Source organism: Dermacentor variabilis, chromosome 6, assembly GCF_050947875.1.
Source record: "Dermacentor variabilis isolate Ectoservices chromosome 6, ASM5094787v1, whole genome shotgun sequence".
NCBI classification, from domain to species: domain Eukaryota; kingdom Metazoa; phylum Arthropoda; class Arachnida; order Ixodida; family Ixodidae; genus Dermacentor; species Dermacentor variabilis.
The window spans coordinates 69,569,093-69,593,319 of record NC_134573.1 but is presented as its reverse complement, the minus strand read 5'-3'; the positions used below and the strand labels follow the sequence as shown (position 1 = coordinate 69,593,319).

Genomic DNA, 24,227 nt, shown 5'->3' with positions numbered 1-24,227 from the left:
TTCTCCATAATGGTTCAGATTGCGTGGCAGAGAAGGTGAAAGATCGGGGCAGCCAAGGCGTCGGTCGTGATTATTTATGGCGTCTAGGGAGGATCCTCAACGACTCGAATGGTATTCGAACCGGAAAAGGCGGGGACGAATCGTGGTTCTTGTTGTCCTAAAGGAAAATCGGTGTGAAATCAGGGGTTCTATTATCTGGCAGCCCAGTTCGGGATTTTCCCGCAACCTTTCCGAATAAGTTCGGGATTTTCCCGCAACCTTTCCAAGCAATTAACCCACACAATATTCCGCTTTTAAACTCGAACGTTCTACTTAAGCACGTTAAATCGCTCACAGGAACACGTCATAGAAAATATAGCTGCTCGCAAATCATGGGACCAACTTACCTCTACAAACTTTCATTGATGGGATTATTACTACATTAAAAAATGAATTACAACATAAGAAACGGTGACGGGTATGGCGATTCTCTTTTTGATTTCTTCTATGCACTAGTGGTAAATAAAATACATAAAGTTGTGCATACAGGCATCCTTTGCAAGATGTGTGACGCTTTTCCTGACCCGGCAAGCCCTTGTTGGCATACGTTATCGCATACATGAGGAGCATTTCTGTTTCAGCCTTGACCTGTCACGCTTATAATCCTCGCATGTTGTCGTCCTCTGTTACTGGTTCCCAATGTAGGGTCTTGCTACAAATAATGAACTTACATTTATTCGAACTTAATGTAGTTAGGGAAGCATCTCAATCTCCCAGCTACCGTTCGCAACGGAGACAAGCGTCAACACTGCGTTACCTTACTTTGTACTGCCTGACCGCCGTTTAATATAATGTTACCTACGGGAAGTACGGTGCAATGCACCTTTCTCGTATTCAATTAAACGCGGAACCCAAATAAGCCACAAGCATTCGTTCTCTCGTTATTGTGCAGTGTCACGCGAAAGCAAGGTGTAGGGCATAATTACAGTATATTATTAAATCATAAAAAATAATAATTATAACTTGTTTTTATTAGTATTGTTATAGTCACCATTATCATCATCGGCTTCGCAAGAGGGCGCCTAGTATGGAAGCCTGCATTTTGTGCTCCCAGCCTTTATAAGGCAAACAGAAGTTTCATCGCTGTGTTGCATGCGAAATACATGGACACGTGAAATGTATTGCATGGCCCGACGGGGACTTCTGAACTCTGGTGACAAATTTTTCACTTGTAACGTGTGCCTGAACGCTGACATTCCAGCAGTCAGGCTTAACGACGCCAACACGCCCGCTGCTTCCCCATCGGCGAGCCCTCTACGGGCGTTCCTCTCCGGGGAGGACAGGTTTCGCGGCATTCAGTGACCTGGCGGGCCTCCGTGGCCTTCTCCTTAATGGCCACTCTGGCGATTTTTTTTATCATATCGAGGTAATGGAATATTTAAGTTTCCGAGACCCCCTAGCTGTCAAGTGTCTGATGGCATAATTGTTCTGTAAATTCGCAAATAATTTTACATAAGCAAAAAGAAGCGCAAAAACAAAATTGAAACCTGATTAAGCAGCTTAGGGAATCTCTTCGTGTGACGTCACGAGTGTCTCCACCAGGAAAGGCGCGCAAGGCATGCCGGTCTCGCCCGCTGGCAGCGAGGAGCAGACGCTCACCTGAATCGTGACCGCGCTGGACCTTTGCGTCACAGTATGTCATCTACACCAGCTCTTCGGATCTGTCATATACGGAGACTTTTAATTCTGACGAATTCGATAATCACGAATCTCCGTTTGCATTCGACCCGCTGCCACGACAGCAAGCGCCCGTGCGCTACATATCGTGCTGCAACGTGAAGAGCAAGGGTGCCCCTAACCAATGATTTTAGACGTGTTTCTTGATATTTTAGGTGGTTAACCCCTTGTCAGGGAAGCGCTTCGCGAACTCACGGTAGGGTATGGAGCACCACTAACCGCATTTGTATCCTGCAAGGACGTAGCTGACAGTCCAAAGCACAGATCCGATGCATTTGTTTACATCGGCAGGTAGAGCGACCGCTCTTCGTTCACTATATAATATGCTGGTAGCCGTTCATCGGTGACATAAGTTAATGTTAGAAAATATCAAAACACGTAGATTTTGTGCATGTAAGCGCCGTTGCATCACTCCGAGTCGCACTTCATATATGAACGACCACACACCTTCAAAACAGCGAGTGGGAGGCCGTAGTACGGGGGCGTTGTTATGCTTCCTATACAGTAGCATTCTTTGTATTCTATTCACACACACTATGTGTTCCCTAAGCTAGACACAGATGAGGATACGCGCATAGGTTTTGGGCGGAAACGCCGATGCCAGTATTGACACCGTTGGCAGTTGAACAAGGCGGTTGTTTACGCTGCATGATGTGTCGAAGGGGCCTCCACTTGCTGCCCATTTGGGATACGAGGCCAACACTGCACTTTGGAGGCTCAATAATGAGTCCGCATAACAATTATTACTTAAAAATACGCCCATGATCGTAGCCACATTTAATTTAAGGAAGCGCCGGTGAGTGCGACTTGCTGCCTTCGATAACAGCATCGTACGGCTGATAGGGCGTGGTGTCGTCGCTTTCAGCTTTTGGCGTGTGTACTGTGCGAAATGAGTAAAGGCCTACTTGAAATCCGTACGGTCAAAACTGTATTACAGAAGGAGCTTTATTCATCTTAATGGCTTAATTAGCTTCAGGTCAGTTGGTCAGGTCCGCCAACAGTAGACGCACGAACTCGGCGACTGTAGGATAGGTTCAGAAACTTGGGGCTGAACGCGATAGGCATCGGCTCAAACTGCGTGTGCGAATGGCGAATGCTAAATTTCGTGCAACCAACATTGCAATACCGCTTGCCACCCCCCCCCCCCCGCTCCCTTCACTTGCCCGTCCACAAGGAAACACAAATTCTCGCGAGAGCACCTTCTCACGCCAAGCAGTAGCTCATGACCCCGGCATGCCCTGCATGGAGCACTCCTGACGTCATACACAATGTGGCCTGTAATTGAGGAGGAGGTAAGGTAGGGTGTTCGAGACCTTTAAACACATTCATTTGTAAAGAAATGTGTGCAACTCTGAAACTTGCTTTTTCAAGCACATGATGGGAATGTGCAGAGGAACGTACCCAATTTCATCGACACCCGTTGACATCGAAAACTCGCCGCAGTTGCCCTTTAAGGCGCCCAAGGCAATATCCTTCCTCAGCGATGAAGTGTCGCTGCTGCGCACTGACAATGCCAAAAAAGAAATCACGCAGGAAATCCTCTAGGAGTTGTCTAAGTTTCCGTAAGCATTGTGCCACTTGCTGATGTCCACGCAGCGCGTTGTCATTATCAGTGTTATGAAACTGGATCCAGCCAGTACGAACGACAACGCTGCGGTGACACGAACTGGTGAAGACGATGGCGCAAGGAGCATTGATCACGCAAGCAAAGTACTGCAGGTGGCGGTGCCAGGTGCGCTGATGGGTGAGAGGATGGGTGTAGCAACATAGGAAATGACCATAAACGCATGATTTTTAAAATGGGATGTGAAGTTGGGAAAGAGAGCAAGGAGTGAAAAATGGCCAGTCCACATTTCAACATTGACCAAAGAACAAATATAGTCACTAGCGTCGACAAACAACTTTGCAAACGACCAAGCAAGGAGTGGTAATATAGTGAGATTCTTAGTGTAAAGACAAGAGAAATAAGGAAAGCTAAACAACACATTTGTTGAACAGAAAAAAGGAAACCGAAAAGCTGGTGGAACAGGGAGATACGGGATGCGATCAACGAACGACAGAAAGCATCTCGCGAACGTAGACAGGCAAAATAAAAAGCGCAGTTGCCGCAGGTTGAACAACACAATAAATGGTAAATATACTGAAAGAAAAAAAAATGGTTCTAGTACTGGTTAAAAAAAAGATAAAAGGTTAAAGTGAACGTTGGCTATTAGAAATCCGTGCGGAAAAGAAGGCCGCACGCACAATATTTTGACCCATACAAACTTATTGGACAGGAAGTGTAGAACAATACAACAACATATCCTGGACAAAGATGGAAACAAACTGCAAGAGGATGCGGCGTTAAATTACATCCGAAAAATAACAGTCAACTCATTACGATGCAATGACGAAGTGGATTTAGATAAAAGGAAGAGCATGAAGGGGAACCGGATGGAAAAGGAACTGGTGCTGAGAAATTTCATCTGTAAGAAAGCCGAAGAGAATATTCCTAAGCGAACAACCACAGGGTTAGATGGGGTTGCCGTTAGGCTGATTAACGAACTAGGATCAAAAAGTAAGGAAGCTCTGTTGAAAGGAGTAGAAGAATGGTTACAAGATAGGCGAATGCGAGACAGTTGGTGATAAGGTAGAAGGAATTTACTTTATAAAGGAAAGTGGAAAAAGATAGAATTCACTCGTATAGTAGACAACCACGTTTTGTGCCTTATTCTGGAAGGGGAAGGCTTAGTCGACGATTGTGTACGACTTTTGAGAGATATTTACCTATAAAATACAGTTTGTGTAGAATGGAAAGAGATGAGGAGCGAGGCGAAAACTGGTATCAATAAGGGACTGAGGCAGGGGTGCCCTTTATCCCCACTGCTGTTTATGATGTACATGAGAATCTAGGGTTTCAACATGGCGATAAGAAATCAGGTTTTATGGTATTTAATGAAAACAGTGAACAGACAGTTTTGATACAATACCAGGAAATACCTCTGGTAAAAGGATACAAATACCTTTTCGTGTGGTTAAACGAAGGCGATATATATCTACAGACACAGGGAAAAATAAACAAGAATAGCGAATGGGAAGACAAATGCGGCTGGCCATAATGAAACACAGAGCGTCATGGGGATACTGTAGGTACGAGGTGCGCCGTAGTGCGTGCAAAGGTGTAATGTTATATGACTTACATTTGGACATGCGGTCGCTAGCTTGAAGTCAGGAGCAAGCAAAAGTCAGCGGGACGCCTCCCATGGGGCGCTCACGCGAACACTGCAAATGAAGCTGCGCAGGGTGATGTGGGAGGGACAAATTTTTAACTGAGAGAAGCTCAGGGTGAAATTGAGTTTGAACGAGGACTTAGGAATGTGGAATATAATAAATGGGTTGCTGGAGTGTTCAGATATTTGCACAGGAAAAACACTGATTCATAGTGGAGAAAAAGAACTAGCGATGTTCTTAAGCGTGCACGCGGTCACGCACGCTTCTTGCGTAGGCAGCGACTCCGGCAGAGCGGTTGTCACTCCGGCAGAGCGGTTGTCAACGGCAGGCGGCCGTTATACCAACGTAGCCGGTCACTTCGGCGACTATGTCCATCCATATTTCCGAGACACACAGCACCTGAACCTCGTTGAGTACGTAGTCATGCGTTACATCTTCGGAATGAAGACCAAGCGATCTCTCGGCGAGAGAGCCAAGTGAGCTCCAGTGCGGTTCCCGCAACATAGCAAGGCACGCCTTCGTGACGGTGGCCAGGTGATGAAGCCGAGCTTTCTGTGGACCGCTACGAAAGAATCTCTGGTTAGTAGAGGTAAACCGCTTCGCTGTAAAATGCAGGTGCTGCACTTTGGAGGGCGCGCACGGGGCCGTTATAGTGTAAACATTACAATCGTCCATAGCTTGAAGTAGGCGCTTGGAGTTGGCGTCTCAACAGCGTGCTGGTCACGTATGAAAAAGGAGGACGTAGACACGCCAGCAAAATGGCTCCAAAGCGTGCGCTCGGCGTCGAGGGGACCTGTGCCCGAAAGAAGCGTCGTGCTGAACAGGAGCGTCTTCGCTACGCAATGAAACGTGGTGTAGACCGACCGCCGTTGCCACGATGCGATGTGCCATGTTAGGCAACGATAAAGCTGTGCCCTCCCAGAGATTATGAACAATGATGAACAACAACGCCTCAAGCAAAGACGTCCCCCTCTGTGTTCTGTAGACATCGAAGACAAACAGCAGTGGTGCACCCAAGGTAACGTGCAACGTTAGCTCACCACTCTCGTGTTGGAATAAACGGTGAAGAAATGACAGATTCGCCGCCCAACATCCCCGCTAATTGCCGTCAATCAAAAGGAGCAGCATGCTTTGCATGCTGGCAGGCAGCATGCCGGCCAATAGTTCGGGCGTTCGCGTGCGCCGATGAGAGTGTGCCGAGTTCGTGCTTTCGCAAAACCAACAAAAAAGCGATCGGTAGCCACGCATTTCTGTATGCGCATGCGGTGCGACAACAACTTTTCGCCGGGCTTCTGCAGGCCACGTTTAACGCGTCGAACTACACAGCGAGCAAATCGCCGGCGATTCTGGCGTCGCCAGCTGCTAATTGGCACACCGAAGACGTCATATTAGAAATAGTCCCCGAGGGATTCGTAACGGCACCCTGTGGCCACGCTGAAGAGAGGAAGCGCAAGCGCATCGAGGCTGCGCGCGTTGGATGGGCCACTGAGAGCGTCGATACGCGGTAATCTGGCATCAGTCCCGCTACAAAGACTGCCAAAGCTCGCGAGGTCTGATTCGCCCAGACTCGTGATTTGTGTCGTGGTTGCTTGGAGCTGCAGGACGTCGAACATGGATTTTGCGCCCTAGCCGAAGAGAATCGCCGATGACAGATGTGTGGCTGCCGATACTTCTGAAGCTAAGAACAAGATTCGTTGCAGCTCTTGTTCAGTTGCAGCTCGGCCAAGGAAACAAGTTGCAGCTCGGCCAAGGAAACCCGATGGTATCATCGTAACTGCGCATGAAATACGATTCAGATATAAATTAGGTGAATACAACAACAAGAATGACAGGATAGAGACTTATATAAGGCATCTATACATCAGGTCATTTGAACAACGATGTATGTCGACCTTTCTTCCTCAACGTTGACGCTTTCTTAATGCTTTCTATTTTTATCGTCAATGTTCATTCGCTTCTTGTTTGTTCGATCGTAAACGTCATGAAATGCGCAAAAATTGAGTCTCTTAGATTATTTCTTTTGGCTCTTTACTAATTACTGATTTCATTAGCCGAACCTGGACTGAAGTTCGAACCGCAAAATTCAAGCCGTGTAGTTATTAGGTTTGTCTGTCCAGCTGAAATTCGACTAGTAGCATCACTTTTGATTCATATTTCTTCAAACTGCAATCAAAATTTATTAACGCTCTAGTGAAGATAACCTCAATCTGCTTGACGCATGCTTCTCACAAATCATAAACAAATGGGACGCCAATGTACTTCTCAACACCCTTGACGGCCGGATACCCCGAATGGTAAGGTCGTGCTTGCACTTACACTAAGAAAGTAGCTTTTCAATACGGCTAGGCTTCGGTTCCTAATTAGTGTATCTTGATATCGGGCAACTTGGACATTGCAAAATCTCATGCAGGTTTTTCGCCAACTTTATAAATGCACTCTAAAAAGCGTAACAGCTCTGTCCCATGCTAGTTTCGAAAAACTTTCTGGCAGTAAAAAAAATAAACAAACGGAAAACAACAGGTGATAAATCCATTATTTTGCTCGAACGTGGTTTAGTTAGTAAGAATAGTATTAAAAAAAACACCAACAACACGTTTCATGCTAAGCTGACATCTGTGATTGGCTGCTCCTCCTTTCTCTTGAAAAGTCAGACATTGCCATGGCTGCAATCATTTTTGAAGTCGCGCAATTGCTAAAAATTGATGCGGAACTACGCTGATATTGATACCAGTACCTGAAAAGGAAAGTATTGTAACAGGCACGCTACTGAAGGATTTCTTCATGGCAAAGAATTGTAATTTTCCCTACACTTCACGCTTAGGAAACGGTGGAAGTATACCAGTTTTTTTCGTGTTTTTAGCATTTGAAATTCAACCTTAACAAACGCCTAATTGTTTAATAGGCCGTTCTTTATAACTATGTTCATCGATCACTTACTGTCCATGCACGAGTCGATCAGTGAGCAGCAATGTTTAATAGAATGAGTTATCTTTGTTATCTTTACTGTCTTCTAAAATATTTCCTGCCATCAAAAAAATCAAAAGACTCGCTTTTTTGATCACGCAAATGAGCCCACACATGCTTGTGAACTAGACTTCTTTTCGAGTAACACTCACTAAAAGTCACTCACTACAGAACACTCGCTATGTGTGGCTGTCAGCTTCCTGCTGGAAACAACGGAGATCAAGTTGCTCCCATTTACTTTGCCGTTCTTTCTGCTTAAATGCGCAGGCGTGGTTTACGACCAGGACAGCTCCCCCGAGGAGCACAAATTGCTCTCGCAGTCCCTGGAAAGAGCACAGCTGAACGTCAGTGACAAACCACATGTTGCGTCTGAGAATGTCGCAAGTGGGTATCCACGAGGTACCGCCGCTTCGGACAGCGTTCCTCGCCTAAGCCTGGCTACCGTGACGCTGAACGCCGACGACATCCTACGGTCAGCCAAGAAGTGTGAGTACTGAATGATGTTTCAATAGCTCCAAAATACGTTGCTTCGTGCAGACAAACCTCGGCACAGTCTGGCACTAAAACAATGAGGGCGCCAACCACCTAAATTACGAACTTTATTCTAATAATGTTTCCAGCATGGAGTCTGGACATCGCTGTCAAACCACACAATCGTGTACTTGTAATGCGCGGACCAGTGAGTCGTGAGTGAAGTGGTCACTGAATGGCACAACTTCGGAGTGAGCGGAGCCTGTTTGTGTCAGTGCACCCGTTGAGAGCGCATAGGCGTGTTCGCAAAACAAGGACAGAAGTCATGTCAGTCAGTCAGGTGCCTAGACGCACCCAGCGCGCCTAGGCATCCAGCTTACATATTGGTATTGTTTTGACTGAAATTAATGTTGTTTGTTATAAAATAAACGTTGAACTTTTCCCTTTATTTTTGCAAACGTACATGTGCGCCCTGTTAAGAGTAGGAGCCACTTAGAATAGCGTGTCCTTCACATGTGAGCTCCGCTTTGACGTTATGTAGTACGCCTACTTCTAGGCGCCATACATATTTTTGAAAGTCACTCGATGTACTCGTCCAATAAATACCCATTCATATCAACTCCTATTTGTTTCTTATGAGAGTATGTTTCGCTACGCGAAAGATAGACGTGGTGTCGAGAAGTTTCCTTGTGGGCGGCACAGCAAGCAATGCATGAGACGCATGTAGAGAAATGCTCAGTCCAAGCGCCGCCTTTGACGACAGTTTCTTGAAGTTCCAGCTATATTCTGGACTAGGTTGACCTCGTAGATGCATTTAAGGTACCGCTTTTTTAATCTTACTTAAGTTCCCAAAGCGTTTATGGGCAAAAACATTAGGCGTCTGTACGGGACCAATTCGACGCTGCAGTAAGCTTTAGGGGAAAAAAAATATTTGTGCGGGAGCTTGCAATGCGAAGCCCGTTTTGTGGAAGGCATAACTGGTGTTCAACCAAAACTATATCGCGAAGCCACCAATGAATTGTATACAGCCTCTTCGGAAGGAATGCAGCTTGTGCGTGTCCGCGGATCAACTCTATAGCACTTCGTCATTTCCGAACTCCGCGTTACTTCGAAATGAATGCGAGCGCTGCCTTTCATGTAGCTTCCTCGCTCTGGTGCACTTGCGCTGAGTTCGTTTGCCTAATGAGTCTGCAGAGCTTTCAGTCGGCCATTAGTTCGATGCCACTGGATTATTCCTAAGCGTATATCGGGCTTAGATGGTAAACAAAAAGGCATCAGAAAAGCAGTGGTTCTAAGTTCAATGAAGTTGACAGAAAAACCTTTTCCACATAAATTCAAAACTTCCTTTTTGAACAACGCTGTGTGGCTTTGTGTGTGTTTTTGTGTATATGTGCGTGCGTGCGTGTCTATGCTTGTGTGTGTCTGCGCGTGTGTGCGTCTGTAGGTGTTTTTACGTTTACTTTCACGTTACTAAGATTTGAATGTCTACATTGTACTCTAATAATATTTGGACGTTTGTTGAGATACTTTTGAAGTATTTACGCCATCATTCTGGCTGCAAATTTCGCTGGGTTCAAAAACTGAATAGGTAGTGTTATAGTGCAAAAAAAAGGTTAGGTGTGCAGACAGGACACAAGAGAAGTGGACAACATGAACGCCTCACCTTCTGTGCATAATGAATCCTTACTAACTAGCTCAGCTTTCTGTCGTTCTAGTGTTATAGTATTTTATCCAGAAACGAGAAGCACATATGCTGTAAAGCATGTCGCGTTATTGGCATCAAGTAAAAAAAAGAACAAAAAAGAGATAATAGGGCGGGCTGAGTTGTGATACTCTTATTAGTGCAACTTACTTTCGCTACAACTCGCGCATAGATTACACAGAGAAAATAGACGTTTGACTTTTCTGATCAGATGTCGTGGACATACTTTCATTTCGCCACCGCCGCTGCCTCACTTCGGTACGCGTGCCCTCTGATGAATGCGCACTCTTTAGCGTGCATTCAGATGATAATCCGGCTGTACCCTAATGGCGTAGGACTGAAAAATGAAAGAAGCATGCAACATATCAGACAGTGGAACAGCAAAAAATGCGTAAGAAGGGCGAAAGTATTCGTGATAATTAGCGAAATGCAAGGTATACATAGCGTAACGAGCATTCACTAGCCAACGTTAAATCTTTTAACAAGCACAAATTCCTTCCTCGGTCGGGGATGACGCTCTGCGCCGACACCGTCTTCCTACCAGCTTGCGGAGCAATCGGGAGCGGGGCGCCATGCGTGATAATGGGCGTTGCAGTCATTACAGCGAAGCTCTGAGTCTCTAGTCGGTCGGTATTTTTCGTGTCCGCGTCCGTTAGGAAAAATGTGGGCCGATCCTGGCTGCATTGAAGAGCCAGGGGAAGTGGCTCGTATATTCCTGTAAAGCAGAGGCTTCAAGCACTCAGCAAAGTGAAGCGAACAGTGCATAGATTCTTTGGAATCCCGCATACAACATACAAATAAGCACACGTCTCAAAAACATCCGAAACACATATTTTTTTATAAGGCTCTCCCGATAGCAATGCGAACTACGTAGCGCTCCCCGCATCAGTTTCGCGGTAAGATTAGTGCTGTGCAAGCTGCCGTGGCGAGGGCAGCTTGTGACGTGGGGAGTGACGTCCCTTTTCTTTTGCGTTTAAAAAAGCCACCCTAGCAACTGATTTCCGCCTTGTTGCAGCTCCGCTACGGACGGTGGCGTGGTATCAAAATTACCATTACTCCCTTTACTGCCATCACTCTAACGCAATAAAGCATTGCGTTCCCCCCTCAGCAGTTGTAATGGTGATTTTCAGCAGCTTCGCTGGACATCTGCTTTCGCAGGGCCGGGATGACGACTCAATATTTTCTCGTCTCGAGCTCCCCACTATATCGACAGTTTATTTACTGCGTTTAGCAGCGATTTCCAGAAGAATAGAAGGTGAGGCGTCCTACTTATCGAAGTGTGGAAAGCTCCTGATTACCCTAGGAGAAAGCGCGATATGATAATTTTCGTGAAAAGAAACAGCACTGGGCGCCCGATATAAATCGAAAAACTGAGCAACGATGCATTTATCTAACATTATTTGATGGGTGAGCAAAGCACGTAGAAAATTATTATTGTTATCATTTATTTTGAACATATATATGCAATTAACAGGAAAGGGAAAGCGAGGAGCAGGCTGACAACCATAGAAAACGAATAAATTGGCATATCAAGCGGGCCGGATGAGGAAAAGTTAATTTCTGCGAATTACAACCTCTTGATAGGCTATGACTAGTTTTCTTGATTAATTAGGTAACCGATTGAGCCGAACGGCACTATATAAAAGCATAATTTATATTGTTTTCTAGAAGTTAACTTTCATTGCAGTGTGCCGCGGCATAACTTTAGGAGTTCTTTTTCAGCAGTTCCTGTTGTTGGAGAAATCAGTATGTACTTTGTGAAAATTTATTGTACATAAGTGGTCCCTTGCACTAATATGGCACCGGCCGTTTCCTCTTTGCATTGCGCGACCTGGAAGCCTTCAGATATTCCCAGATTTCTCTAAGCCTGCATGTGCATTTTCTTCCAGATCGGCAGTGCCACCTTCATTTCGCTTAGCTACCACCATGCTGTTAACGTTACACTAATCAATTTTCGTCGCATCGGTCCATGAGTAGACCGTGGCTTCTTGTACAAGTTGTGGCTGGTGGTCACGCTCAGTCCAGGAACACACGGGGCACAGAGATGAGTACGTCGAGTAGAAGGAGCGAAAAAAAGAGAAAGGATTGTTTATGTCTAGCGGCAACGAGCAGATTCTAGTGAGCTGTCACTGCCTGCTGCTTGGGAGCGGATATTGAGAACCATGCGATGCTAGCAACCCAGATACACCCGGGTGTCCAAATAAATCCGGAGTCCGCCACTACAGAGTGCCTCATAGTTCGATTGTAGATTTGGTACTTACATCCCTATAATCCAATAAAAGTTCAATACTTGCGCCACGATGCGAGGTGCCATGTGAGGCAATCACAATGCCCAAGCCTCTCAGAGGTTAAGAAATATGGCGCACAAAAACGCCTCAAGCGAACGCCTCTTCCTGCGTTCTCTATGCGCTACTAAATAAACAAAAGTGGTGCACGCAAGGTGACGATTAACAACAACTCACCGCACTCGTGTTAGACTAAACTTTGAGAAAGTGAGCTTTCCCCATCAACATCACGGCAAATTATCGTCAATCAAAGCCACCAGCACAGAAAGCTTCGCTTACATCGATTCCCACAGTACATGGGATGTGCATAATTTGTTTCTTCAAAAGCCGTCATGTCGATGTTGACCAATTTGTGAGATTACGAAAATAATGTGACCAGATGTAAATAATCAGGAAAATGCGTTTAACATGAGAATCTCTCTATAACAATGACGTGCTCACGCACAATCTGATACACTTTCTTTCGTGCTCGACCAAGGTTACTTCCACCAAAAAATAAAATATTAATGAAAGGAAGGCCCATATCCAATAGGGGCTTCTCTAAGTAGGTCTATCTTTCGCAATTATATTTTCGGTGATAGAGAAGGAAATGGTCGATTGATTCTATATCGGTATTTTTACGGCGCTAGGTTATGTCTCGAACCCCGCTTCATATGGTAGCGTGGCGGATACTTCGGGTTGAAGAAATCAGAAACTCGGAAGTTGGAAAAACGAAAATCAAAAGGCTTACTGGCACTTGTGTAAGACTTATTTATATTGTTGAATATATAAAAGAAATCATGGTCAAGTGTTAAGCAACGAGCGTCTTGATGAGCCTCATTTCCATGGCCCAGAACAGCTTCTTTTCTTTCTGCCCCGTCATTATAACATTTTGGTCAACACTCCTTAGTCGCAGTAGCCAATTACAGGTCAGAAACCACCCGGATGACAGCCCATCAAGAAGCACAAACACTCTCACGGACAGAATATCGGACCGACAACCCCACCCAATTCCTGTGGGCGTAAAGGCGGAGAGAGGGTGTGGTCGTGGAAATGGGAGAGGAGATATTTCACTCCCAACTGGTCTTCTCCGCTGCTTCTCATTATAGGGCAGGCACCAGTTGGGTGGCTTTCTTCCAGGAAACGTCCATGAGCCCTTCGCGTCGTCTCGGCCTCCGCCGGTGTAATGTCAGGTTCTCGGAAAAATATCGTGCACCCAAGGGCCGCCTCGGTGCGAATAATATACAGAGCCATTTGTACATGAAATGCAATGTTTTCACACTATTCCCATAATATCGATGAAGCTGTATTTACAAGACATGCAAAGACACTCGAAAAATAAACAGCGTTACAGATGGCAAGAATCAACCAGCAGGGCGCGATCAAAGCCATAGAGTTGCTCTGCACGCTTCAATATTTCGCTCATTAAAGGAAAGCTGAAGGGTATTCCAAAAAAAAAAAACGAGTGAAGAGCTGTACATGATGGTTTTCAACCCTCCGAATTCGAATATCGGTTCGAAATTGAACGAAAGAACGCGCAAACAGATTTTATTTCGACGAAAAGTGCAGCAGCAGACTCGGGGCAGCTCGCCCGTCTCGTTTGCGCCTGTGATTGGTCGGGCGCCTTGTGACGTCAACAATGGCGTTCGTCCGGACCGACCACTGCCGCTACACATGAAGTACAGTGCAAGGTAGTTTGGCGCTTTTGTTTTGCTGAGACGGTAATGGTAAATTTCGAGAGCTTGCGTTTCTCTGAGGAGTTCTGCGTTGCTCCCTACATGTACGAGCCGATTGCGAGGAGCCGGCCTCTCGAAGAAGCAAAAGATGCTGGTAGCAAGCAGTGGTTTCGACGGGACCGAAAGGGAACTGTTAGCATCTCCTCGTGTTAGAAATGTTCTTTGGTGAGTAAGTTTTTTGCAAAGCTGCATTTAGCGATCCAGTGAGTTCTTTTCCGGGCAAACAACTGTACTGTTATGTTTCTACATGCCTCCTCGTGGAACGCCAGCGGGGATGCGATCGTCGGCATTTGTGCGCTGCCCCAAAGCGGTCGGCAATCTACACAGTCGGTTTACATGAGGGAAAAGTTTTCTGGCTCTTGCAGCACGCGTAACGACCTTCATCAGTGCGCCATCCGCACGCTACTCCTAACCGGAGCCATAAAGGCGGCGAATTCCGTCGGCTACGTCAGACGGCCGGTTCCTTTCTGGGCGCTAGAGAAGGGGAGCGCAGCGTCCTGGCGTGCGCTGGCTTACAAACACATGCAAATTTTACACTTGCACTGGGTTATGGTACCTGCATGTAGGCTGTTTCACAACGCACGTGCGCACAGAAAATTAACGGCGGTTTGCGACCAAACCTGCGCCAAGTGTGGGAGATAAACGTTCACCTTCCGTTCAGCTAGCAGTAAATCAAAGTCCAGGTTTGGACGAGTTCGTGTAGTCATAAGGTCTTTCAAGACCAGTTACCATCCGTCCGCCCGCACCCGCCCCGTCTTCATGTGTGCTTTGCCCCGAACTTCACGCTCTGCGTTTAGAAAGCCTGCTAGCAGCTAGTTGTACTCTCACTCATTCACGCATTATCGATAAACTCTGGTAGTAATCGTCATCACGAAAGTGGTTAGAGCACAGCACTGTTGTTCTTGAGCGCATGCAATTCTTTCGATTCCCAGCATCCTCCCACTTAGCTGAAAGCTTCTTGTCTTGCGGGAAGTAATGGAACATCGGAACATCGTCGCGGCCGCTCGTCTTAGTGCAACCGTAGGCTGCCCAGAACGCCGGCATGATCGACCCAACACTTCAATTGATGCTGCGCACGTCAACTACCATTCCACATACACACAACCAAAGGAATGCAGGGTCGAGCGAAGCAGATTATGACGGCACGCACGGAGAAACAAGCACGGTCAGGCACGGTCACGGAGACTGCCAAAGAACGGAACACCAGTGCTGACGTCCCTACGCCACGGTTTCCGGTCTCCGCTCGCATCGTCAGCGTCAGCAGCAGCGCGCGGCGCTCGACGGGGGGCGGCGCAACAGCGCAATTTTAACCGACGATTACGTCGCTCCTAAGTGAAACCCCCCCCCCCCAAATTTAACCTGCACGGTTTATAATGTTTCCGCATCCGTATATGAGCGTCTTATTGAATTCGACAGATTCTTCAGCTTCCCTTTAACGACGCGAAAAGTCAGAGTCACAATGATTGTACAATGCGGGTTCACCGAGAAAAATTGTGTAGGCCCAGACAACAGTGCCGTTACCGAGGATGCGGCCGTGGATGAACCGCAGGGTCCCTTGTCGACGCTGGCCTCAACTCGACGCTTGGTAGTCGCGACCAGCACGGTCGATGAACAGGTCCGAGCTGCGTTCTTCGGCAGACATCAGCAGGGCAGTGTGCTGAATCAGCGCTTGGAAAGGTTGGCGCGCGAGTCGTAGCCGCGGTGTTCGGAAAGCGTCGGTCGGGCCGGGGCGCAGGAGCAGCACTCAGGAAAGGTCAGTGGGACCCCGGTTGGAGGGCAGGCCCGGGTCCTCTCGTCTGACCGTCGAGTCGGCTCCATCCATCAGGCTCAGGTCGACCATGGACCGTCGTCCGCGGACATCCCCGGAACAGTCCGGTCCCTGGGAATAGCAGGGCTGCCTCCTGGTTCCGCCTAGGCACACTTATTGTTCCTCTGCTCCGAGAACCGGCACCGCCTCCTTGTCGCCCGTTGTTGTTGTTGCTGTTGTTGTCCTGACTGGCCGTGGCACATACCCACAGTAGGGGATTGGCCATGAATCGGGTGGTGAAATTAGGAGCGTAAAAGTAAGAATAATAGCAAGAGAGTTAACAATTTGAGCATTGCATGGACCTTAAAAGTAAACGTTTTATATTTGGAGAAAAAAGAAATAATCAGAAGAAAACCGGGTATAAAAAGAGAAAATGATAATAATAATAATAATAATAATAATAATAATAATAATAATAATAATAATAATAATAATAATAATAATAATAATAAATTAATAGATAAGAAATAAAAGAAAGCTATGGTGGGGAGGGAGAACGATCAGTCTAACATGGAAATCGATTGGTTTCAATAAGGTTATTTTGGATTGCCGAGCAAACATTTCTGTGACTGAACCCAATAATGGAGGCTCCAGATGATAGGATCACAGGCACTGATAAATTTAGACCAATAGTGCGAAGCGAGATTTTGAGTAGTCGTTTTGTTATAATAGAAAAACACTTGCAACACAACAAGAAATGGTCTATTGTCTCCGCTTCGCCCCAGAATGAGCGTAATGGTGAGGGGACAAGAACAGACCTGTAAAGATAGCTCAACGCAGGTATACGGCAGCGTAGCCTCGTGATGAACACTTTAATTTTCCGTGTTCGGCAAAAATTTCTGTGCCAAAGGTATAAGAGATGTCGGTAATCTACAGAGTTGGTAATTGCGGAGCCTGATACTGCCTGCTTAATGACACTCCTGCGAAATCTAGCAGCAGTAATATGAGCAGTCAAAGGGCAGTAAGGGGAATCGGGCCACTTAACGATGCCTTGGCCAGAGAGTCTGCGATTTCATTTATATTTAGTCCTTTATGACCAGGCACCCAAATCAAACGCACGCTTCTCAAGTACCAGGTACCAATGATTGAAACGTCCTCATCGCGCGAGAATCCCGAGAAACAGTAAGGGATGAGCCCAATGATAATGAATGATTGACTATCACGGCTGATGTAATTGATGGTCCTAATTTGCGTAATGCCAGGACCACGGCCATGAATTCGGCTAAAAAGATCGGTATGAAATCTGGCAGCCGAAGAGAAAATGTCCAGTCGAGAATCGGGGAAACTATTCCTACACATGACTTTTCTTCACATTGTGAAGCATCTGTCGCAATTACAATGTTTGTTTGAAGATTCTTCAGATGATCTTGTAATATACCGTCTAGAATATGGTGTGGAAGTAATTCTGAATTATTAGAAAAAAATCTATGGAATTTAATATCCGTTGCAACAGCTCTGTCGGGAATAGGAAGTACATCGCACATGCGCACGCCCAAAGAGTCAAGTGATTTTTGCACGAATATAATTTGCGGAGTATGTAGTCAAGGCCAGTTGACACCGAAAAACAGCGCAGGTTGTGAAATAAAGATTGTTTGGGGATGTTGCAGCGGTGATGCGTAAATCCTTAGGAATGTCTGCATTGTCAAAGGCCGGAACCTGCACGAAAGAGGAGGAACACGGGTTTCTAGATGAAAAATATAATTGGGAACAAATTTAGGAAGATCTAAACACAGACGGAATGCTTCTCTTTCTAAGAGGATTAGAGGATGCGACATGTAGGCTGGAGCTCCAGAGAAGAGTATGCAACCAAATTGTAATACAGGGCGAACGTACATACGATATATCATTCGGAGTGTGTCTCTTCTCAATCCTCTTCGACGACTGGTCAGCCTACGCAATATGCCAATTGCACGGGTACTTCTTCCAGTCACATGATCTATGTGTGGGCGCAAGTTGAGAGAGGCGTTATAAATAATTCAGAGGTATTTAACAGATTCCACCTTTGGTATGTCTTGAAGGTGGCAAGACAATGAGATGTTCACTATGTCACGTATCGGAAAAACGAGAACTGCACATTTACTGGCATTGAGTATAAATTGATTAAAATCTAACCACCTCTCCAGAGCACCAAGGTAAGTTTGCAGTCGTTGGTATAGCATGTGGATGGCGTTTCCAGATGCGAAAAACGCAATATCGTCTGCATAAACATAAGTAGTTACTTCTTGATGACAAGGTGTTAAGCTCATGAGAATATTAAAAAGCACCGGAGAAAGGACTGAGCCTTGCGGTACGCCTTTCGTTTGTTTGTGCTTAGAAGTAGAAAAGCCGCTTTCGTAGCAATAGAATTCTCTTTCACCTAAGAATGACTGAATCCACGCTACTATGTACCCAGGAACATCACAGGATGTTAACCGATTGAACAATACAGCGTGCTCCACAGTGTCGTATACTTTAGCGATATCGAGCGTCACTAAGGTAGCGTATTGCTTATGACGTTGAGCGAGTTGTATTCGGCTTTCTAAGTTGACGTGGGCATGCCAGATGGAGCAGCCGGCCCTGAAACCAATCTGACAGGGAATAAGAATGGAATTATCATTAATAACTTTCGTGATACGAAGGTGAAGAAGCCTCTCAATGAATTTTACTACGTTTGATGTAAGCGCAATGGGCTTAATGTTCTCCAATACATGCCTTCCTTGTTGTTTCTTACGCATCAATATTACTTTGGCGAGCTTCCATTGCTACGGAATCCAAGCATATTTATTTGAATAATTCACTAGGTCTAAATGAACGTTTGGCGATTCCTGTAGCAATATTTTTAACATTGCATTTGTGACCCCGTCAGGGCCAGCGGCTGAATTCGGGAAGCATAGTGCAGTCTCATTTAATTCAGACAAGGAAATTGGAGTAAAGCCATCCGAAGGATCTAATGTCGAATGAATAGCCGGAAGCCGGGCCGCAAATCCATTTTCTAGGCCTTTGGAAATCTCTTCTAGGGAGGCGCTCAATTCTTGAGCGGTCAAAACAACGGAGTCTAATGCTAAGGGTGTTGGTAGCACCTTCCTAGCACGAAGAAATGCAACTAAAGCGCGCTTATTTTGTTAATTTGATAGATAATCGTAATGCCTAATATCGTTTTAGTCTTTGGCTCGATTAACAGTACGCTTAAACAACCAGCGTGAAAGTGATGATTTTTACGATTTGTCAGGCACTGATTATGCAGAAGTATTTTCCAAGCGGCTTTTGTTTTTGTATAGTCCCGCGTACACCCATTACTCCACCAACGACAAGTGGTGCCTTTAGCCGAAGGGATGACAAATTCAGCTTGCTTCTGGGAATCCTCTAGAATTGAGCAAATAGTTGAAGCCATTTCCTCATCATTGGCAATGGCAAGTTTCGGAACGGCTGAGCACAAGCAAGTTTTAAATTTCGTACGGTTCACCAATGTGCATGCCTGATATTCTAAACATGTTATTGGACAAATTATTTCAAATGACACAGGAAGATGATCACTGTTGATTGCTGAGTCAACCGCTAGCCACGACAAAACCTTGATGCCAGCGCTACAAAATGTTAAATTTAACACCGAACGGAAGGGACCTCTAGCAAACGTTACTTGTCCTGTGCTCTGACATGAAAGGTGACTATCAATAGGCCACTCCCATAGTCGCTTACCACACATATCTGTTACAACCCCCACGACACGTTATGTGAATTAAAATCCCCTACAAAGAAAATTTCTTTTCTGGAGGCAGCCACAGCCCTATCTTGGTGACGTGTACTTTGCACACCGGTGGGGAAATAAGCATGTATAATTGAAAATGGATGCTACCCTGGGAGACGTAAATCTATGGCTAAAATTTCGCAATCGGAATCCATGATTTGAAAAGAAATTTTTCTCTTGTGACAAATTTTACTGGAAACAAGTGTTAGTAATCATCCACCTCGCGAGTGTCGATCTAATGGCAAGCACTGAAAGCCGTTTAAATGAAAATTTTTCTCTGGTGAAAATCAAGTTTCTTCAAGAAGTAACATATCTGGATTGAATTGAATAGATAGGCAAGATAAATTTGTTAAAGCTGGAAATATAGAGCGACAGTTTTCCAGCAGTACTTTCAACTGTCCAATGGTGTTGAACGCACAGCAGCGGCAACTGTCACCTTCAGAATACTTTCTGTAACATAGGAGACGCTTGACTCTTTTTTGATTTTGGTTTCATAATATATTAATTTGGTGGTCCCATACGTTTGGGAGCTCGAGCGTCATCTTCCATATCTGTGACGCTAACAGTGTCTGAATAAGAGGGCTCATCTTCGCCTGGTTCGACTAGCGGAGTAGTATCTGTGGAATGCTCCGCAAATGCGGAAGGCGTCTCTACCTCGTTGCTAGGCATTCAAGGTGTGGCGTTACATACTGGGGACTGCGTTGGTGTCTTAGTGGTCCGCATTATTTGCATCATCTGACTGGACATGATTTGCGCTAAGCAATCAGAGAGACTGTATATAAGTTTATACATAGGTTTAGCCATTGATTTTTCCGCAGGAGAGCCAATTGCTTCTGAGAGAGTAAAATCCATGCTTGGAGTGTTGCGCGCTGTGACAACAGAGTATCCGAAGGCCCTGTCTTTGATAACTGCAACTGCTTTCTTCGGGAGCAGCGACGGTGATCAATTATTTCGAGAATTTGTATTTCTTGAGTGCGAGCTGAGCAGTTTGAATAGCCAGCTGGGTGTGCTCCCTCACAGAGGCAGCACTATTGACATTGAGCAGAGCATTCACTTGAAGAATGACCATCCCCCCAGGTGTGGCAACGCAAGCTAGACTTACATCCTCATGCGCTGTGTCCGAATCTCCAACAATTCTGACACTGGATTGGACGTGACGCGAGTGGCTCTACACGGAACACAAGAGGCCACACCTTTATTTCAGATGGACATAATGTTCCCACAAACGTTGCAATTACGGATTCTGTGGGGACCCTCTCGTTATTTACCAGTCGATTGCGACGGCAGATAGCAATGACGCCTGCTGCGGAGAGCTTGTGCAGGGTTTCAGTACGACTTAATCTGGAGTCTACGCCCGTACAAGACCCTTGGTGCCAGCAAGGTGAGGCCGAATAAAAGCACTCACCTTGGTGGAAGCGAATGTAGTGCATTTCAAGAGGTCTTCAACAGAGGTCTGGTGGGGTGAACTGCACACCATACCTCCCCGTCCGAACGCTCGCACGTCAGTGATGGTCTGGAAGTGCTTGGACGTGGTCTTAAGTGCCTTCTGGACAGCTTGTGGATTCGTGATCCTGATGGAACTTCCATTGGTAGGCACAAGCGCCACAGGAACGGTGCTGACGCCACTGCGAAAAAATAAATCTAGAGGCAGTTCGTTAGGTGGCAAGGATGCTGACCACGCGGATCGCGCCTGGCCAGGAGAACTGGTCGACATCAGCTCAAGACGGCTGACGCAAGGAATGCCAATCAACCAGGAACTAAAATAAGCTTAGTGAGACACCTGAAACCACCCGATACTCAGCTAAAACACCACTGCAGGTAAACGAAACGGTCGCTCTGACGAGGCCAGCAGCACGAACCGCGAATCCCGTTTTCCGAGCCCCCCCGCAGCGCATGCTCTCCTCTTCCTTTTCTTCTCCCTTTTCCTATTGCCACCCCCTATTTTACCGGGCTGTGGCTTGTTCCTTCCTAGCTTACGTTGCATTTGTCAAGGACGTCTCACAACTACAGCATTGCCAATTCTTTCTTCCCTTTGTGGCGCTTCTTCCGTGAAGGAGAGCTCGTTACTGGAAAACTTGTAGTGGCCAGCATCGTGTGGGAACTGTCCTCTGACTATATTCTCATAGTGGCTCTCGCAGTCTACTCTTGCGCGTGACAAACAGCATGTTGCCTACTGCAGTCATAACAGCGTATGACGCATAAAGGTTGAATCGTGCAAACCCACACCTACTGATTTACAGATTTAATTGCTCTATTGGAGGCACTAACAGTATAATCGAAACTGCAGTCCTAATCGCTGGGCCACAGCATCTTCGTCGGTCGATTCCCGCAGCCTCTGTTGCCGAGCTCGTTGTTGTTCGCTGCGCTCGGCGCGACGAATCTCTCCTTTAGATATTTCCGACGACGATCCCGATTCTATATTTATATTTTTTTTTTGAAACGCACATACGCGGGCGTATGTGTGGAAAGATGCGATGCACGCGAAAAGCGCGTGAAGAAACGCGCCTATGAAAAGGTATCACACACAGAGAGGCGATATCCAGGTTGATAGGCTAGTAGTGCTCTCGCACTAAAACAGTGCTGTGATATTCGGGTGTCGTTCAGCGGTAGTCATGGTTGTCGAAGGAGCGAAGGAATCCCTGAAGCGATCATCTTAACGGCTTTTCTCTTCACCTCTTTTTAAAATGTGCTGTGACGAAGCAAAATAAGGCAACCAAAGCAATCATAGAGACATTTTTTTGAAAGAGAACGTAAGGAAACTGAATACAGGCAGTTTTGTAGATTTTCCGCATATAACTAATATTTTGCTTCCGGCTAACAAAGCGCATGAATTTAAGAGGTACTCCTGTGGTTACCCGTCTTGTTCGATTTTGTGCAGAATCTGCGGTCTCCTGGCTTTCCAAACTCCCGTATGCCAGACAGAATTCCACATGGGCATTTCTTCTTAAGGCGTACCAGATATCCGCCACAGGGGAGGGGGGGGGGGGGCGATTAACTGCTCAGCAAGTCGATCAAGTGTTTAAAAAGTGAGTAATAAATGGGGCCATCAGTACTAGAGGGGCGCCTGCCACCACAGTCAAGGTAAAAAGGCTATTATTTAAGGATTCTCTCCACTTAAATTGCTTATCATATATATGGCTGTCTTTGAGCTCCAACAAATAGACGACGCTTTCCAGCTTCTTTGGTCGGCAGGCTGGCTGGCTGGCTGGCTGGCTGGCTGGCTGGCCGGCAGGCCGGCCGTGCACCCTCCGCAGGAGCGCAGTGGCCATGCCTTTCTGCTGCTGTACACGAGCTCGTGGGTTTGATTCAAGGCCGCTTTTGTCGTCATTTAGATTACCGCTAAATCTAGAAAGAAGCTCGCGTTGATATGTTTCCGCTTCTGCTAATCAACTCCTGGCGGTCAAAATTATTAGGCAGTAATCCAACGCAGCGTCTTTCATAAACTGCCTGTTGATTTACTACATCAAATCTCATGAATCAATGTATGAGTTAAAATGTGGCGAATAGAGGTGTACAATCCCTATGCCCACTGTATATATATATATATATATATATATATATATATATATATATATATATATATATATATATATATATATATATGTATATATATATATATATATATATATATCTTACTGTGGCCAGTGTGCAGAATTCTCGAGCAAGGCTTGCTGGCAGTGCTGGGACCACGGCTGCCGGAGACAGCTTCGCTGGTACGCACTGCTTGCTTCAGGCACAGGATGGCACTCTTCTACTCTCACCGTGACGACGATGCTCACTTGCGAGTCGCTCCTGACTCGGTGTCCATTACGCTGTCGCCTTCGCCCGTAGAGCTTAGCCAGGCGCTGAGGGATCTTGTGGAAGCACAGCAATGGGCACGCTTCACGATTATCTACGAGACACCAGAGGGTAAGTTCAATAGAGACAGACAGAAAAAGCTTCTATTATTTCTACGATGCTGTTGACTAATTCACGATCCCGTGTTCAACTTTTGCCAGCGTTATGGTCCGGGGGTATCAGATTCCGCGGGTTGTACACGAGTGCGCAGGTGTTTCTGGAAGCAGCTACTGTGCGGATATGAGGGAGGAATGTGGAAGTGCAAGTGTACTTTGACCTTGAAGTGAAATGACCCCACGTGTTAAAAATCTACCAGAAGTCGTAGCTACCGCATATCTCGGCTAAGCTATTTCTTGGTACGGCCTTAAATATTTATTTGTCGTATGTTTTATTATTAGCGAAATGCGCGTATTTGGAGTAATGTATTTGGCACTACGGTAGCGCCGGTTACACTACAGGGACACAAGCGCTATGTCTTTCGAAATGGACCGCCTGTTGTTTCTGAAATTTTTTATTTTGATGGCTTGTTAAGTTTTCTCGCGAATGTCCACTGGCTCTGAAAATCTGAAATATTATTATTATTGATTTGATCTTTCTCCCTATGTAACATAGGTGAAATAAAATATAGAGTTGCATAGAATTTATCAATAAATGTCTATGTAGCTTTTCTTCATTTTTCCTGGATCTTTACATTTCTAACGTAGTGATTTCTTCAATAGCAAAATGCCCATCCCTACAAACCACCTTGACCATGCTGCGAGTGGAATGCGTTACTTTATTCCTGTATATTTTACGC

The 24,227-nt window shown here is 45.9% G+C and overlaps 1 protein-coding gene across 2 annotated transcripts in view; it reads left to right on the top strand.

Moving 5' to 3' along the window:
* LOC142584844 (glutamate receptor ionotropic, kainate 2-like) overlaps positions 1 to 24,227 on the top strand; it is a 240,089-nt gene that overhangs the window by 153,153 nt on the left and 62,709 nt on the right. For both annotated transcript variants that reach the window (XM_075695144.1, XM_075695145.1), the window contains exons 3-4: positions 8,158 to 8,376; positions 23,240 to 23,503. In XM_075695144.1, coding sequence (XP_075551259.1) covers positions 8,158 to 8,376; positions 23,240 to 23,503 — 483 coding nt within the window. The remainder of the gene's footprint in view (positions 1 to 8,157; positions 8,377 to 23,239; positions 23,504 to 24,227) is intronic.